Source organism: Camelus dromedarius, chromosome 7, assembly GCF_036321535.1.
Source record: "Camelus dromedarius isolate mCamDro1 chromosome 7, mCamDro1.pat, whole genome shotgun sequence".
Taxonomy (NCBI): domain Eukaryota; kingdom Metazoa; phylum Chordata; class Mammalia; order Artiodactyla; family Camelidae; genus Camelus; species Camelus dromedarius.
Genome location: NC_087442.1, coordinates 80,984,904 through 81,002,880, shown reverse-complemented (window position 1 = coordinate 81,002,880; position 17,977 = coordinate 80,984,904). Strand labels below are relative to the sequence as shown.

Below are 17,977 nucleotides of genomic sequence, written 5' to 3'. Positions count from 1 at the left end.
CTCTTTGGTCACCATAAGTTTGTTTTCTGTGTCTATGAGTCTGTTTCTGTTTCGTAACTAAGTTCATTTGTTATCATATTTTTAGCTTCCACATATAAGTGATACATAATACTTGTTTCTGTCTGACTTACTTAAGTTAACATGATGATCTCTAGGTCCATCCATGTTGTCTGTTTAAATTTCTGAAATTTAAACATTCATAAATAAATTTCCACGTTCCTCTTTAAATAACATTTAAAATACATTAATCGGTCTTTAGATTAGAGACTAAAGTTGTAAGATTAAAAAACTCAATAGTTGGCTCAACTTCCCTTTTTGGCTCAATTTTAGGAGACAGTAGGAAATAAGAAAAAGAGGACAGATTTTAGAGATACTCAGACCTGGGTTCCAGTTGGTGCTGCAACACTTAGCAAGCCTCAATTTTCTCCTCTCTAAAATGGACATAATAATGTATGGCTTCCTGAATTTTCCTAGAGATTAAACAAATTGTGTGCATAAAGGGCACACAGATAACACCAAATACACCATGTATAATTACTTAACTTAACAGATGTTCACGTCTGTTTCCTTGTTTCAAATTTGAATGTTCCATGGCAATGATGCTATTAAAATCTATTCACAAAATATATTTATATGCAGTACTGTAAATTGAATTTTTTCCTTTAAACTGAAGGGACGAAAAGACCAATCCCATCAAAACAGGACAAGACACTAAAAGGTGAAGTCAGTTACTTAAGGCCACATACCAAACGGAAGGTTCAGCAACAAAAAGAAAGCAGCTTAGGAAGAGTTTATGGGAGGTAAACTATGTTGAGGTTACTCTTTAAATCCGCCTGGGGTGGCACTTCTCTAGCCTTTTGTGGCTGCAGCATCCTCTTGGTATTTTTATTTCACCTTATACTCTTCTCAAATCCACAAAATGTCTTGCACTCACTTTTTTCTTTTCATTTTCAATTTAATTAAAATTGGGTTTTTGCATGATTGCTTGAAAAGCATATGGCTTCTTGCAATAAGCTGGAGTGCAGTGTTCATAGAAACACTTTCAACAGACACAAGGTTCCGAGTAGTTTAGACTAATGGGTCACCCACTCTGAGAGTCATGTGGCCGCTGTGACTACATGATGCTCTGATGACTGGCATGTTGGGAAGCGTTTCAAGGCCCTTTGTCCTTCCCCCTCTAGGGAGTGTCTTAATTTTGCTCAAAGGATGAGCCCAGGGACACAGTGACTGCTAATGCCATACGAGATAGAGACATGACTAGGGGAAGATGTGGTTCCATGCAAGTCAATACACAGCTAGCACACAGAAGACAGTGTCTGCGCCTGCTGAAAAGGAGATCAGCATTGAATCCCACAGACCCAGCTCAGTGCCAAATAAATCCTTAAGGTTTGGAGGTGATGGCATGAGTGGAACCTTGTGCATGATCCACTGGCTAGGTTAAGACACCTGGAGGTTCTTATTTAACCCTTTTAATCCCATTTCTTTACCTCCACCAACACTTCTTATTAACATTAACAGTACTGTGTGTGTCTAGTCAAAAATTAAACTATAATCCTTTTAAATAAAGAGATGACTTTCTCTACTGATATTTCCTCTAGCTAATTTTTCTTAACAAGAATATATCTTGACATTGTAAGGAACCATATTTAAAGAAAACAATGTTCCTATGGGATTCAGGCCAATCGTCATCTCTTCATGGACCGCAGAGTCCCTACCTAGTAATGCTACAGGGGAGCAAAGCCATTCCTCTTTCACAGAGGACTAAGATGACCCCTTCTCCAGCAATGAATAAACCTGGCAATGAAGTCAAGCAACTCCTTCAGATCGAAGACCACTTGAAGGCAAAGATAATGCCACTTCTTGATTATCCAAGTTAATTCCACACACAGCATGGGAGTCTAAAATGGAAGCTAATTTGAAGCCTTTTGTATTTAGCTATTACATAGTATCTAGTTTTACTTCTCTGGCCAGTTTATCCACTTAATTACATTCAATTAATTTATTCTTTAAAGAGTCATCATAAAGTCAGTATATAAATTTTGATCCAGAAGAAGACTTCTCTGGGTATGCAATGAAAGTTGGCAGCAGCTAATATAGCAAGGACTCAAGAATTAATCCCAATTAAAAAAAAAAACAGTCATCAATAAAATATCATCAAAACAAAACAAAACAAAAAAAGAACTGACCCCAGAAAATGTCTGATCCACCTTTTAAGACAAAATTTAAAAAAAAAAATGCTTTATCATCATTTAGCCTTCCACTCTTCCTGTGGCTTTTAATTTTTGTTTTTATTTTACTTTGATTTCTAGATTTAGTTTGACATTCAGTGGTCTACTCAAATGATTTCAAATACACCTCTAACCTCAAGGAACATTCGGCATAGTGGTACTTGAAAGAACACCCCAAATAGTGGATAAATCCACTTCCCTATTCACCCAGGAAAATTATTTAGCCTAAATATGACTTTCTAATAGTGAAAACAGCCCTGTACCCCCAGAACTTCATTGATAGCTTAGGACTGATTTGCAACATGAGTTTCTTGTCTTTGAGGCAGATTCACTTATCTTGGCTTCCAGGTCGATGAGGACAGTTGAAGAGGAACAACTGAGCTCTTGGCCACTTTCCCAGTCCCGAGTAACAGGAACACGAATTCCCTGAGCATGAAAGTCCAGCTCTCACGAAATATTTCTTCCTCATGGCACAGATAAGCATGGTTGATAAAGCTCCCTAAGTCATATCAGCGACAGTAACTTGGCTCTTAGGGCTTCTCTGGTTCCTGATGGAAAGACATTCCTGGGGAGGCTATTCACTCCTGCTGTTTCCTCCCTGATCTCCTAGGAAGGAGAGTCACCATGCTATTCATTTCTCACTGAATGGTAACAGTGTCCACGACCTCACCTTGTGGTAACACGACTTCCAGAGAAGGCTGCAGGCACTCAACGTCAACTCATCTGAGAATACGCTGATTTATTTAACTCTCAGTGCATTGCCATGGGTTAAGGGTTTAATAAAGTTAAAAATAATTGAGGACTTTGGGAAGTACCATGGCTAGTCTATTTGAAACTTCACTTCCCTGCCAGCTTTCTCTCATTCCGTTGACAGACTGTAGAATGTTCCTTTCATCTCTTTCCTCTTTTTACAGCTTAGCCTGGTCCCCAAAGGAGTATGCTCTTTCTAGAAGATAGATTACACACTATACACAATGTGAAAACTTTAGGCCCTCTTCCTGTTGTCATCTGAAAGATTTTTCTACCTGGAAGAAATAACTTACCTCACCTTTCACTCTCAGATTGGTTTTACTCAGAATTCCTTGCAAGGATCAACATATTTAAACCTCATAGAGGGATATAAGCTGAAACTTGCGTTCCTCTTTAATTTTTCTTTTTCCCTGTAAGACTTGTGACAGCTTTCCCTGCCGCTGCTATCCGTTATAGAAATTTAACTAAACTTTGAGGATTTGTGATTTCAGAAACATCATCCAATTTCCAAGGAAAAGGGAAGAAAAAAAGCTAAAAGGAACAGGGCAAGCTGAAGGCTTGCGTAGCACAGAAGAGAAAGATTTGTAACCATGCAAGAGACTAGGTGGTCACTCCATTTAATATATGTACTTCAAGCTGGAAACAAACTTAAGAAGTAAAATAAATCTTTTTCAGAGAGCTTCCACAGGTAGCCTAGTCAGTTCATAAAAACATGCATACTGCTTTAAATTGTCACAGGGCATCTTTTTAGTTATCTTTCATCTAATAGTTTTTTTATCCTAATCATCATCCAGAAAATGTGTGTTAGCTACTTAGCTGGTGTAGAGCGTGCTGCTTAGATTTACGATGACAGCATCTTTGCCCTTCAGGAACTTACAGAAGAAAGGTGTTTCAGATCATCACTTATAAAAGGTCTTGCAAAACATTCATAAACACAGTATGTTAGATAATCAAATAAAGAAGTGCATTCAACTTCTAAAAAAAGTCACTATCAAATCCAAATGTCAACATTCCAATAATTTGGTTTGAGCTACATTAATTCATAGTGGTGACTGTTTTTCCTGCAGCCAAAGCCAACTAGCTAAAAATTGTTCCAGGTTCCCAATATGAATATTGAAATACTACGGGGAAAGAACTTAAGAAAAGTTTTATTTAAAAGAACTTGGAGCTGCAGTCTGAAAACACAGATCAGGGGACCAGCAGGCAAGGGTAATTCAATTGAAATCCATTTTGCTTCCCTCTCTCAGCACTGACACACTCATGCTAAAACACTTCCCAAAAGTGCTGCTGGAATCCAATAACCACCATGCACATTCATGGGGAAGTAAAGAAAAGGTTATGGTGAGAAACTTTAGAGCTACACATCAAACTCTATTTCAGTGACATCCTTTGAAGTTTGGAACTCAGCAGCAAGGCTGTTTTGGCATCTACACAGTGCACAGGCTCTGGCTAAAACGCCGAAGGCGAGCAGTGTTATAAGAAGAAGACGCAACTGGGAAATGGCTCAGTGGAAACTGGCAGTCCATTGGAAAACGATAACTAATGTAAGCTCTTCCCACTGAAGTCAAGAATAAGGTGGTGTTTATATAATGGCCAAACTCTTGTTGAAGAAATGTGGTCCACCCTTTAATGTCTCTTCACATTTCAGCAATTAACAAAAACAGATTTTGTCAATTTCATGGTATAAAATTCAGGACATTCTGAGTTTTACCAAGATTTTCAGCGGAGTTAGGCGCGTTTGAAAAAGCAGTCAGTGAGAATACTGTCAAACTAGGTTGGCGTTTTCTCCCAGTCCCTCCTCCAGGTCCCACTTCCCCCGCAGACAGTGGAGCTCTGAGCCCTCAGCATCCAGCTCCTTTATGTTCTGATTTGTTTGTAATGTGACCATTTGCTCTACTCCAGGTGGCATTCTCCTCCTGGCCTCTGGCTACCTCCAGGGTAATCTCCATTCCAGCCCTTTCTCAGCGACTCCCGCACCACACTCAGAACCCCCTCATCTCTCCCTCAGCCCACACCAGGCTGGCCCAGCTGACGACTGGTCATAGTTCACGTGTCTGTTTACATTTCATTCTCAGGGACGCCCTTCCTGATCTCACACACTGGGTGAGGTATCCCTCATCTGTGCTTCCTGGTCACCCCCCGGTAGCCTCTGGTTCTCCATGGAAACGCTCATCTTACTTTTTTGAATTCATTGTCCAGAATAACAGAAATTTCCCTGGCAAACTGTAAGCTCCATGAGTGACTGGGCCTGTCCTGGGTACAACCCTATATGACCAGAGCTTCATAGCAAATGGAACACGCTGGGTTCAGTGAGTTTACTTGTGTCTGGGTGTGGGTGTTGGGTGTGTTTAAGGTTTTAGCACCCAACCAGGTTACCGTAGTTAATTATGAGCCAGTTTGTACATTCTGCTCACTGTGCTGACACTTGCGTCAGTAAACTAACGATGAACTAAAACTAACTACTCTGCTCCCTAGGGACTCACAGAACGCCACATTACTTAAGTTTGGAAAAGAGAGTTACAATGCACATTCTCACTTATACTCCAGTTAACAATTGGTTTTCTTAGTATCTCTCTACCTTTGACTGTAAAATAGGTTTTAAAGGTCAAATGAGAGAGCAGTTTAATAAACAATGTATGAAAATGACATACACTGTATGTTGACATACACTGGAATCATCATAACTATAATTCATACTTAGAGATAATCAGGAGCATTGACTAGTTTGCATGCTTTAACTCTGACATTCTGCATATGCACAGATGAACTGTCTTTCTTCATTGTTTTCTATAGATTGGAGTTGGTGGGAAATGATACGAAAAGGAACATGTTACAATAGATATAAATTAAAGACAGTTTAAACTATACTACTGGCTTCCTTTTGATATTGGTAATGAGTACAAATATTGGAACAATGTATGAAGTGCTGACAATAATTATTTAAATAACAAAAAAGGAATTTTGAAGAGATAAATAATTTCCCATCCCTGTTCAAATGATATTCATCATTGGTGAACCAGTACCTTTAAGGAATTAATCAATTAGCCATCTCCAATACAGGAGTGCTAATTTAGAACCTGAGCAGAGGCTGTGAATTTACACATCTCTAAAAAACGTTTTGCAAAAAAAAAAAAGGTATTGCAGTAAATATTGTTCTTCAAGAGACTAGTTTCCAGTAATGACTGAGAGAGAAAATCCTTCAGGCAAATTAGTGCAATGTAGAGAAAATTCAGTACTGTTCATTAATAACAAGAAGTTCATTAATAACAAAGGAAATATAAATAAATAGTTTTAAGTAATCTCAACAATGATTTCCACTGTAAATATAAAGCTGCAGATACATATGTAAATCTGTAGAACTACACTTAATGAATTAAAAAACGTTTCCACTGGCTAACTAAAATACACTGTAGCATCAAGTCACTTTTAACTCCACATGACTTTCCAGATTCACCTCACTGAGGCATTGTGGGAGAATCTCAGTTATTTCTATGGCATTCATGAGTTCTCCAACGAGGACATCCCTTACAAAGAAAGGCCTATCATCAATAAATAAAATCAACAAAAGGGACAATCCACAGGAAAAAATTTAATTATTTACTGATAAATTCTCTTTGCACGTCATCTCTCTTGACCTGTCTGAGAAGCCTCTTACTGAATTAGAAAATACAGTATCAACTTCTTTTCTGACATCTCTGAGCAGAATTCTCTGCACTTTCATGAGTGCAGATGCACTGCCCTCAAAAGAAACTCAGATACTAATTCCCCAGATAATCTAAACACATCCATTTCATCTCAAATCTGAGACTTCCTATATATTGGTAACTCTACAGAAAGAATATAAGGTTCTCAAATCTGAGATTTCCTATATATTGACAATTCTATAGAAAGACTATAAGGTAAGTCAATAAGATAGACATACCAAAAAGATGCCTAAGTCCTACAGAAATTAAAGAAACAATAATAAAATTTTCCAAAAGGAAATTAAAAGGAGATTGCTATAGGTCTGAGAATTTTATTGTGGTAAATTGAATTTTTGGCCCTAGTTATTTACCCCTCCCTGTGCCCATGCCTTCACCATATAACTTTGCAGTTTCTTTCAAAAAAAGATAAATATTTCCCCACCTAACACTTGCTTTGGCCAATGGGTTGTGGGCAGAAGGGTCTGCTAGCTCTGCAAAAGGTGTTAAGTGGCACTGGGGTTTCTGTCTGCCTTCTTGGTCTTCTGCCATTGCTATGAGAAGAAATGTTAGACACATGGAGCAGAACTGGGCCTAACTCACACTGGAGCCAAGCCCAGCCAGAGCTGCATATAGAGGCAAAGCCACCCAGGCAAGTCCAAGCCTAGATAAGCCATCCCCTACATGATCCACATGTATGGAATAAATAAACACTTACGTGTGAATGTCACTGAGATTTTGTGATTTTTGTTACACAGTATTACTGTGATGGTAGCTAACTGATACACTTATAAATTAAAGTAAGCAAAAGTGATATGCATTCCCCTTTAGGAATCTGAAAAAACTATTTCCCTTTTCCTGAGATTGACTAGTTGTTTATCAGGAAAGTTAGTAAATTCACACCTGATGGATTGAGAGAGTGTTACGTCCAATGAGTTCATCCTAGATTGGCCACTGACTTACTTTTTCCCTTATTACCATGCTAACAACTGCATTAACTTTCATATGTTTATCCTGTCCTCTCATGTGTTGGGGATATCAATGATGGTATGACCTCATCTGTAAATTTGTGGAACTAAATTAGATCAGAGGTTCTTGAATTGCTCTTTCGGGCCCATGGTTCCAAGGAGGTGTTTGGAGGAGTATAGCATGATAAAAGCAAAGGGAAAAAGGTAAAGCATAGGAGTGCTAACTTATCAATAGCAAAACTCAGTTTTGATCTGTTTCAAATAGTAAGACTTCATTTGAAAAATCAGTTCCACTATTAAAAAATTAAAGTTAAAAAACACTACTGGACAAAATTCTTTTTAAAGTCTTCTCATACTAAAAATGCTATGACTACATATTTCATTTTGAGTAACCCCTTCTCTTCCTTGCTATTACCATGACCCTGATTTAAGATACTGACCATCGCCTTAACTCCTGTAATAGCTTCCTAACTTGACTCCTTGCTTTAAGTTATAAGTTGTGTCATTTCACTCCCCTGCTTAAAACTAGAGTAAAATGAAATTTAACCAGAAATAGACTCACAGACATAGAAAACAACTATGGTTACCAAAGGGGAAAGGGGCGGGGAATAAACCAGGAGTTTTGGATTAACAGACACAAACTACTGTACATAAAATAGATAAACAACAAGGACCTACTGCACAGGGAACTATATTCAATTTCTTGTAATAAGCTATAATGGAAAAGAATCTGAAAATATGTATATGTATATATATATACACGTGTGTGTGTGTGTGTGTGTGTGTGTATAACTGAATCACTTTGCTGTATACCTGAAACTAACATTGTAAATCAACTACACTTCAATAAAACTTTTAAAAAAGAAAAGAAAAAATTTAATAGGGCCTCCAGATTCTGTCTTGCTCTTCAGTCTCAATTCCTACCCCTCTTTCCTCACTTTTCATTCTGGTTTAAAACACAGGCAGCTCTTTCCCACCTCAGAGTCTTCTCACATGCTGATCCCTCTGCTCAGATGCTCTTCCCCTACTCTTCAAATGTCAGCTCCTAATCACCCTTCAATTCTCAGTGTCTAAGTTATCCTCTCAGAGAGGCTTTTTCTGATCAACCCAAACTAACCCAGGCCCCTTCCATCCTCATTACTCTCTACGACTGCACACTGCTCGTTCCCCTTCTTTTCGCTTATGACTTACAATAATAGGAACATTCGTGGGTTACTTTTATTTCCATTGTGTATGATGGAAGGGGCAAGTGGTCTGCCTTATTTTTGCCTTCCCAGGACCCAAAGCATTGCCTGGTACAAAGTACATGCCCAATAATATAAATAAATAAATGACATTCTTAGCTTTTATCAGCAAGCTTTTTTTTCACTACTTTTCTACCCCATACAGCATTTCCCCATTAACATGCGTTCCCAGTCTCTGACATGCTTGTACCTGCCCCCACCCAGAGTTACCTCCCGTAATTCAGGTTTATGCTCCTTTTCATCCTGAATATCAGAATTTTCTCCTTCAGTCTGCCTTATTCATCCTACTTCCCTTTTCTTAATCTTGCTGTTGGCCAGTGGTCACCATTTGATCTGCTCTGGGGCGTTATTACCAAGCTGAACCTAAATCTTATCATTAGATTAAACCTAGAATGAGCCTGAAGCAGTTGTTCTGATAAACAAATGGAATCTGACACCTTTTGAAGTAAACGCTTATGCCACTTGACTGAGATGACTGAGGCATTTGGGGGATACCCAGAGTTCAAGCCAGGCGACTAGGACAGTAGTTTCAGGAAAACAATGACCAAAGTTATAATCTAACTGATTTCACCATTCTCTATCAGAAGGAAAGTTAAACAAATACACGTATAGTTTTTGTATCATCTAGAAAATAGCGACACAGTGGACAAGGATGTGGCATGTCTTTCCAGCAATGCCCAGAGTAGGGACAACAGATCTGAGGAATGCCATGATCCCTGGAGAAGTGAAGTCTATGGGGGCCAACAGCCTGATCGTAAGCTCTCACTACAGCTTGGATGCTCCGAGAGTAAGCATGAGACTTCTGGCTACTGCAAAGAGAACTCTTCCTGAAAATGACACAGTTGGCATTTGGGCTTAGACCAAAACATCTTCAATGAGTTTGTTGGGTAAGAGTCAACTTACAAAAATTCAATATAGTCTGGGTCAACTGAGAACATTTCATTTCTTGGTCCCCAAAGCTAAGATCCACACCATATTTCAGGAAAAAAAAAAAAAAAAAGCCCTGGCCTGAGCAGTCAGTAGCTTTCCTTGGACACCACCTCTACCGTGTCTGGCTTTATTTCTCACTCTCACATGAACCAAGCATAATTTCATAATATTTTCCACTTCCATCGCCATCTATCTGTTGGCAATTACAGAAAGCACTTTTGTGAGTACATGATTACACAAAATGGAATTAGCAATAAAAGTGTCTTTTGTCACCGAGATAATCAGACATCCGTTAAGAGTGAAGACACAAGCCTATAGCCTCAGCAAACGTGGGTGTGGGTGTGATTCTAGGGTTCCCCTTTTATTCAGAATGAAAAGTCTGGACAAAGTCTTGACAAGCTGGTTGGGGCGTGATCAGCACAGGGAACAGTCAGTGAAGGAAGGTGTTAAGGAAAATAAAAATTTCAAACCTGGGACTGATATCTTCCCCGCAGTTGGATGCTTCATCTCCATGATGAGGCCATTGTGTAACACCTTAAAATGTAAAAACAGAGAGAAAAATAACTTAGAGAATAAAATTATCTTCAGCTTCAAGGGATATGGAAAGTCACCTATTCAGTCCACTGAAGTAAGACATGGCAGAACACAGAGATTTTTGAAATTTTAATTTGAAAGTAAATATTGGAGATTCAAATGCTTCCATTGTGTACTAAACCCAGTGAAGCCAAAAAGAATTATAAGATTCAAGGACTAGCAAGCTTCTAAAGTCTTCCCACTCCTAAAAATATTATTTGCTTCTAAATACAGGGTATGATTTCCCCCCTTTTGCCTCTGTTTGATCCTGAAAACAGTAAAGCACAGCCTCTTTCTGCATTCCCTCAAAGCAGGATTTGGCCAAGGTCAACTGCAGAAGGACAGGTTGGGAGAAACCAGAACCCAGAACAGAGGAGCCCACCAGGGTAGCACATGTGTTCCTGGCAATTTATTCAATGGGAGGTGCATGGAGTGGAGTGGGTAGTGGTCAGTCCAGTTTGAAAGGTGAATCAGAGCATCCAGAAGGCCCAGTGACTGCTGAAAGTGGACAAATCAGAGGTGCCGTGACAAAAAACCAGCAGAGCCAGCTGACAGGGAGCCCAGAGTAGGCCCGGCTCCGAGGCCAGAGCAGAAGATTGAAACCAGAGATGTTTTCAGTGGTAACAAGACCTTAATGATAAGACTAGGTTTCCAAACTAGGACTCCACCACCCTGGAGTCAGTGAGGAGGAGACAACTGAGGAAAGAAAAAACAAAAAGCCAGAAACCCCATCCTGGAGAGCTGAAGAGATGCTCAAGCACTGGACCAAGATGGGTATCTGGTATTCCATCAAGAACACAAGGCAGACTTGGTCTTGGGGTTCAGATTCAAGGAGGTTACTAGCCAGGGACACTCTATCAGTGCCCAACCAGCAGAAGTGTGACTAGAGGCTGAACCTCTTGGTTACTGAAACAGGGCTCCTTAAATCTATATACAGCAGAAAGGGCTGTAGCTCTTCCTACGGGGTGAGCAAGAAAACAGAACCTGCCAGAGATCCAGTTCCCTACAAGTGCAGGGAGCGGATGAGATGAGGGCATGGAACTAGATTCTAGAACATAAAATTTGAATTACTGGAGGCAAAATGTTCTGTCATACACAAACAAAAATGCTACAAAGTTGTTTTCTTTTGTTAGTTTGGTTTTTAACAACCGGGCTACCTGGTCTACCATCTCAAAGAATTCCCCAAATTCAATTTACTATGACTATTAACTGGATCTTCAGAGAGACATGTGGATGATGTAAATACAAATTATGCTACATCTACACTATCTGCCAAGTGCAGAGCGTCTCTCTTCCTAGTCTGTATGTGGATCTAAAGGACGGAAGTATTTCAGTGGCACGGTGAGCTCATGGACCACAATTTCATGCTAATATCCCAAAGAGTAGCTGTTGTGATGGTTCGATAGCATTTTGAGCTTCAGGTAAAAGCAGGATTTGCATATCCGCAGCCTTATCAGCATCACAGAGCAAAAGAGCATGAAAAAAATAAACTGGTAAATATGTTTTCTCGCTTGGAAAACTCACGGAAAGAGGCCACATTCTTGGGTTTTATCCATTTGCCGTGAGCTTTTTGGTCACGTGACAGAACAAGCCATCAAGAAGACAACCTCCTGGGTGATTTTTTAAGGTCAGCATGATAGCTCTGCTGTGGCTAAATATTTCTGGCTTCCACTGTTTCTTGGGGAACAGTCATCACTTCTGGGGGTGATGCTCTCCGCACAACCACGTCAAGCCTCCCCATTAAGAGCGATGTCACACCATAAGGAGATTCTTTCTAGGGATGCCTTGCCTTTCTTTTGGAATTACCAGCTTTGCACCCAAGAGCTGGCCAGAGAAAATTCTTGCCAGTGTTGGAACTGTGCTATAATTTAATTCTGGTGTGGCTCATTCTCAGCACCCGCCCAGCACAGCCTCCTCCTTTGTGGGGGTGGGGGCTAAATGCCAAGACGAGGTGCTAAATCTCAGTTCTACTGAGGACAGGAACAAAAATACCACGCTAAATTTCACTTGAAACAATTATCTGCACACTGAATCATTCTTCTCTTCCCGTATCTCTGTTGCCCTCCTGACTACCTCTTGGTAATAACACTGCAGTGCTACTCACAAAAGACAAAAGTGAGTGTTCTTAGCTAAATATAACTTAACTGATAGTGTTAAAATTAATTAACGCTGAATTTTAAGCATGCCGCAAACGTTAAGTGTCAAACGTGAAAGGGTAGTCAGTAAAGGTCAAGGGACATATGTCAAAGTTTTATAAAGCGAAAGCTAGCAGTTGATTGAAGTTGCTCAGGGAAGCTGCTTAAGGAGGGTACTGACTGCCTCCAGCCCTGCCCCCACTGCCATCTATACGTGATCTTCCTGGCACGGAACTTTCTTATCTGACTGTATCAATTCCTTTGCAGGGAAAATTGTTCAGCTTTAAGCAGGAATCGAAATGCTTCGGATGCTTGCAAAGCATGGTAACCACAGTTTCTCCTTTGTGGGAGTATCTGTACCATTATGAGGGAAATAAGCTAGTCTGAGACCCCATCTTCAGAAAGAGTTGACTATATCCCCCTGCTTGGTTGCCACCCATCTTTTTATGTGAAGTCTGAGGTCCATTAAATTCCACAGGCTTTCTTCGTGCATCAGGTCAGATTATCTCAGAGTAACAGGCTGTGGCAGTGCCGTCCCTGGAAACCCTGCCTGATGACTCGGAATCTTGGAAAACTCTCCAGCTTTGTTTGTGGGGCGAGTCCTGCTCTGCTTAATAACGTATTCAAGAATCTCAGAACCTGGGCAGTCTGTCTGGATTGTAACATAAATCTCTCCTGCCACACTTCAGGCCTCTGTCCCATCCTAACCTCCCTGGAAATGCAGGAACTGCCACTTACCACCATTTATATGACATTTCTCTGGGAATAGTCACTAAATGTTGTTCTCTTTGCCTTTTCTCATCTATGCGCAACACCCGATCTCTTATTATCCTAACCTGGAAATTCAAATGTAAATTGTTTCCTTTTCTGACCACTAACAACGGAACGGGGACCTCAGCCTTAGGGACTTTCAACTGCCAGTTTCCTTTAAGGAAATTTCCTGCCTGGAACCTCAGTCCGGCCATTCAGGATATTCTTTGTTGTGTATTTGCAGCAATGTGGATGGACCTAGAGACCGTCATGCTAATGAAGTCAGAGAAAGACAAATATCATATGATATCACTTATATGTGGAATCTAAAAACATGACACAAAGGAACTTATTTACAAACCAGAAAGAGACTCACAAACATAGAAAACAAACTTATGGTTACAAAGGGAAACGTTAGGGGAAGGATCAATTAGGAGTTTGGAATTAACAGATACACACTACTATATATAAAAAGATAAACCACAAGGTTCTAATGTATAGCACAGGAAACTACATTCAATATCTTATAATAACCTATCATGAAAAAGAACATGAAAAAGAATACATACATGCATAACTGAATCACTGTGCTGTACACCAGAAGCTAACACACTGTTGTCAATCAACTACACTTCAATAAAAAAAAGGTAGATAAATAGATAAAGCAAAGGACCTTCCCGAGAACTCTGATGTGGATTTTGTCCTTCTTTCACTTATTTCATCCTCTTTAGAGCTTTCATGGTTTGGTAGCTCTTCTAAATTTCATTTCTTCTTGAAATTTCAAAAGCCTACTCTTGACAAGAATAGAATTGTAGACAGTGCACCAACCTCTTTAGCAAAGCATCAGGCCTATTTAAAATAAGGTCTCTCTTTTTTCTCCAAGAGTTTTACAGATTGACAGCCTAATGACAGAGTCAAATGGTAATGTATTAATGACGGGGAGAAAGAGTAAAATGTATACCTTAAAGTGATGTGGGAAATAAAAGTTTAAGTGAAAGAAAGAAAGTCTTTTTATAAAGTCCTATGGCGGGAACGGCAGGGAAAAAAAAAAGTCTGTAATGTAGCACTAGGAGAAAAAAATGTGAAAAAAAAAAATCAGTACCCACTATATATGCACGGAAAATCTCTACGGAAAACAAGATATCTGAATCAAGAGTAGAATTAGCAGAGTTAGTAGAACAGCAAGCCATAGTCAAATAAAAAGAGACAGATAGAGTGCTGGCATTAAATAACGGACACAAATAATATGTGTAAAGACCGTATCAAAAATCAATGCAATACCAACAGCGACATTAACAGTGATGGGCAAAAGAGAACTGACCCAGCCATTCACTATGGAGACATAACCTATCCATTCAACTGGGTAAATATCACAGAGCACCAATACACTGGACAATATGAAAGGGCTAGGAGTTAAAAAGGTGAATGAACTGGCATTCACAGTGCCTATAACTAGGAGGTAGGCAATAAGAGACCGAAGCCAATTTTATACCACTGTTTAAGTTCCACAATGAAGGAGTAATAGCCAGTGAGCAACCAGTACGTAATTCTGTCTACCTTGGAAGGAAGCTGGAAAGTGGAGGTCAAGGAGGTCAGTAAAAGTCATAGAACAAAGATGATATGGAAATAAAATATTAGGTTGACAATTACAATGATAAATATGGTAATAGCAGCTATAGCTCAACAAAACTCCTTAAGGGTCAGGCATTGTATTAGGAGATAAAGTTACCTCCATTTAATCTTCTCATTAACTAGACTAGGTACAAATTACTATCACCTGCTGTTCTATTGATAAAATGATGGACGCTGAGAGACATTAAGTATGTGCCCAAGGTTTCATAATTAATAAGTATCTGACCTTGGATTATAATTTAGGTGCGTCTGATCCTAAACTCTTAGCCAGTTGGAGTCTTAGTGAAAGAAAAAAATTAATGAGCATAATCTGATTTACCATTAAAATAACAAGCTGATATGGTCAATTCTATAAAACAAATTAGTCAACTTACTGGGGGAAAAAAATCAGCCAAACAGATTGCTTGGCACCATGCAGCCCAATTAATTAATAAACTGAACTGCTCCCTTGGAGGTGGCCAATGGAAATTCTGGGACCCACAGAAACAAAGGCTGTAAAAGAGGAAGGATTTTAGTCCCAGCCTATCTCAGATTTTGAAGGAGACAGACCTAGAGGGTGACCTTGGGGAAGGCACTGAAGTATTCCAAGGCTCAGAACCCTCCTCAGTAAAAAGCGGGCAATGATACCTGCTTCCCAGGAGTTTGTAAGGATTAAGTGAGATGAGGAATGTACAGCAGTGAGCATGGTGCCTTGGACAGAATGTACTCAAAATAAAAGCAAACTGTTTATCATTATTGATAGACTAGGTTCACACTCTGACTCCACCAAACACGAGCCATGGGGCTTTGGGGCACATTTATTCGTGCCACGAACACATGTTAAATGTATTAACTAACAGTAATGACTAGTAGTTTGTATTAAATGCATATCAACATGTTGGACATTGTTAAGTGTGAAGGAAAAACTGGATCACAAACCAAGCAAGGCCCTTGCCTTCAAGAAGCTTATAGTCCTGTAAGCTTCATTCATTTTTTAATGAAATGGTATACATTGGTCTCTTATTATTATTAAATAATATCTGTTTAGTTTTCTGCTATTTTCTCAATGCCTTGAATATTACCTGGCACACTAGCTGGTTGATGCTCAATAACATTTTATAGGGTGATTTGAATTAAATTTATTTATTTATTTATTTACTTACTTACTCACTTACTGGATTAAATTAAGTAGCAAGTGGCTTCTTTTCATTTTACTGTTGTATGTGGGCAGGGGGAGTTGGAGGGTGTTCTCTGTTTTAAGCTTTTAATAAATTCCTAAAGTTCTCCAGACACAAAACTCTCACTGGGTCTCCAAAATCTGTTCATTATTTGGAACTTAGTTAACAAGTTCTTGTGTTGCCTTGGAATTCCTTCAGTTTCCTAAAGCTTTCCAGGAGACCTTGAATTTGTCCTAGATACTACACACATCCAAAGTCATTCCAGGGGCCATGCTGGGAAGCTCTTCAAGGATCATGGCCATTACTCATGAAGAAAACCCAAAAAGGGTGACCTATGGATTCAGCAGAAGCAATAGGCACACACACTATATACGTGAAGTGAATCTACCACACTCGAAGAAAATAATCATAGCATTCTTCTTTGCTGGGTAAACTCAGAAAACCATTTCCAAAATATGCGATGATATCTTAAGAAGTAAAAAAAGAAAAATTTGGAGTAATCTCATTTATTGCATTGTACATTTTAACAATGTAGTCATTCCTTCAGCTTAATAGAAAACAACCTTGGAACGATATACTTGAAAAGTTGCATAACTGAAGGCATAACTTACAATTACTGTTAAAAGTTAATTTAACCTCTCCTGAAAACTATAACCACAAAAATGCAAAAATAACATAGAAATTCATTAAAAAATTGACATGTACTTTCCTAACTTTGTTTACATAATAGAAATCAGATTTAAATGGTGACATTTTGGGTTTTCTTACTTCTTTTGAAACAATTACTGTAGCCTAACTTTTCTGGTGCTCATAATGCACATGACACAGACTTTTCCCTCTTTTCTGTAATTAAAAATATGAATATTAATCATTCAAAGAGGTATCATACATTATAGTTTGAGTGCTAAAAAGTGAACACCCATTCACACAACTCCCAGGTTAAGAAACAGAACATTACCAAAATGTTTAAAGCCCCAGGTTTGCCCCAATCACTCTCTCCTACACCCCCAAATAATCTCTCTCCTGAATTTTTATCATTTCCTTACTTTCTTTTACACTTGTACTCCATATTCATATACCTCTAACAACTTAGTGCTTGCTCTCGCTTATTTATAACATTTATATCAGTGAAATCATGAGTATGTATTCTTTGACTTGCTTTTTCTCTTAACATTGTTAGTAAGATTCATCTATTTTGCATCTTGTGGCCATGGGCCAATTATGGCCATTAATATAAAGAATACTATTATAAAAATGTATTATAATTTTGAAATCCCAGTCTATCCCTTCCCAAAATTGTAGAATAGATAAACAAGATTATACTGTATAGCACAGGGAAATATACAGAAGATCTTATGGTAGCTCACAGAGAAAAAAATGGGACAATGAATATATATATGTTCATATATAACTGAAAAATTGTGCTCTACACTAGAATTTGATACCACATTGTAAAATGATTATAAATCAATAAAAAATGTTAAAAAAAAGTATTATAATTTGTTAATTCAGTCTGCTCTGATGCCGTTTCCAGTTATCTCACTGGACAAGCAATGCCATTAACCCATCTCTTTGTGCAATATAAACCTACAGCTAGAATGGCTAAGACTCAGAGTGTATGTCAACTTGTTAGGTAATTTCAACTTATGTTTCTAAACGATTTACAAACCATTCCCACCAGCAATGAATATTATTTTCAGTTGCTTTACATCCTTAGCAAAACTTGGTATCATCAGAGTTTTTAGGTTTTGCCAATCTAATCACAGTGAAATTGTATCCTACTGAGGCTTTAGATTGCACTTCCTTGATTACCAATAAGGTTGAGCATATTTTCCTTGCTTAATAGCTATTTATGTTTCTTCAGTGAAGTAATTGTTTTAGTCATTTGTATGTTTTTCTAATGGCTTGATTATTTTTCTTATTGATTCAT

The 17,977-nt window shown here is 38.7% G+C and overlaps 1 protein-coding gene across 4 annotated transcripts in view; it reads right to left on the bottom strand.

The window, feature by feature from the left end:
- SUGCT (succinyl-CoA:glutarate-CoA transferase) overlaps positions 1-17,977 on the bottom strand; it is a 553,331-nt gene that overhangs the window by 87,091 nt on the left and 448,263 nt on the right. For all 4 annotated transcript variants that reach the window (XM_064487719.1, XM_064487718.1, XM_064487721.1 and 1 more), the window contains one exon: positions 10,271-10,334. In XM_064487719.1, the coding sequence (XP_064343789.1) occupies positions 10,271-10,334 (64 nt within the window). Of the gene's footprint in view, positions 1-10,270; positions 10,335-17,977 lie in introns of those variants that run through there.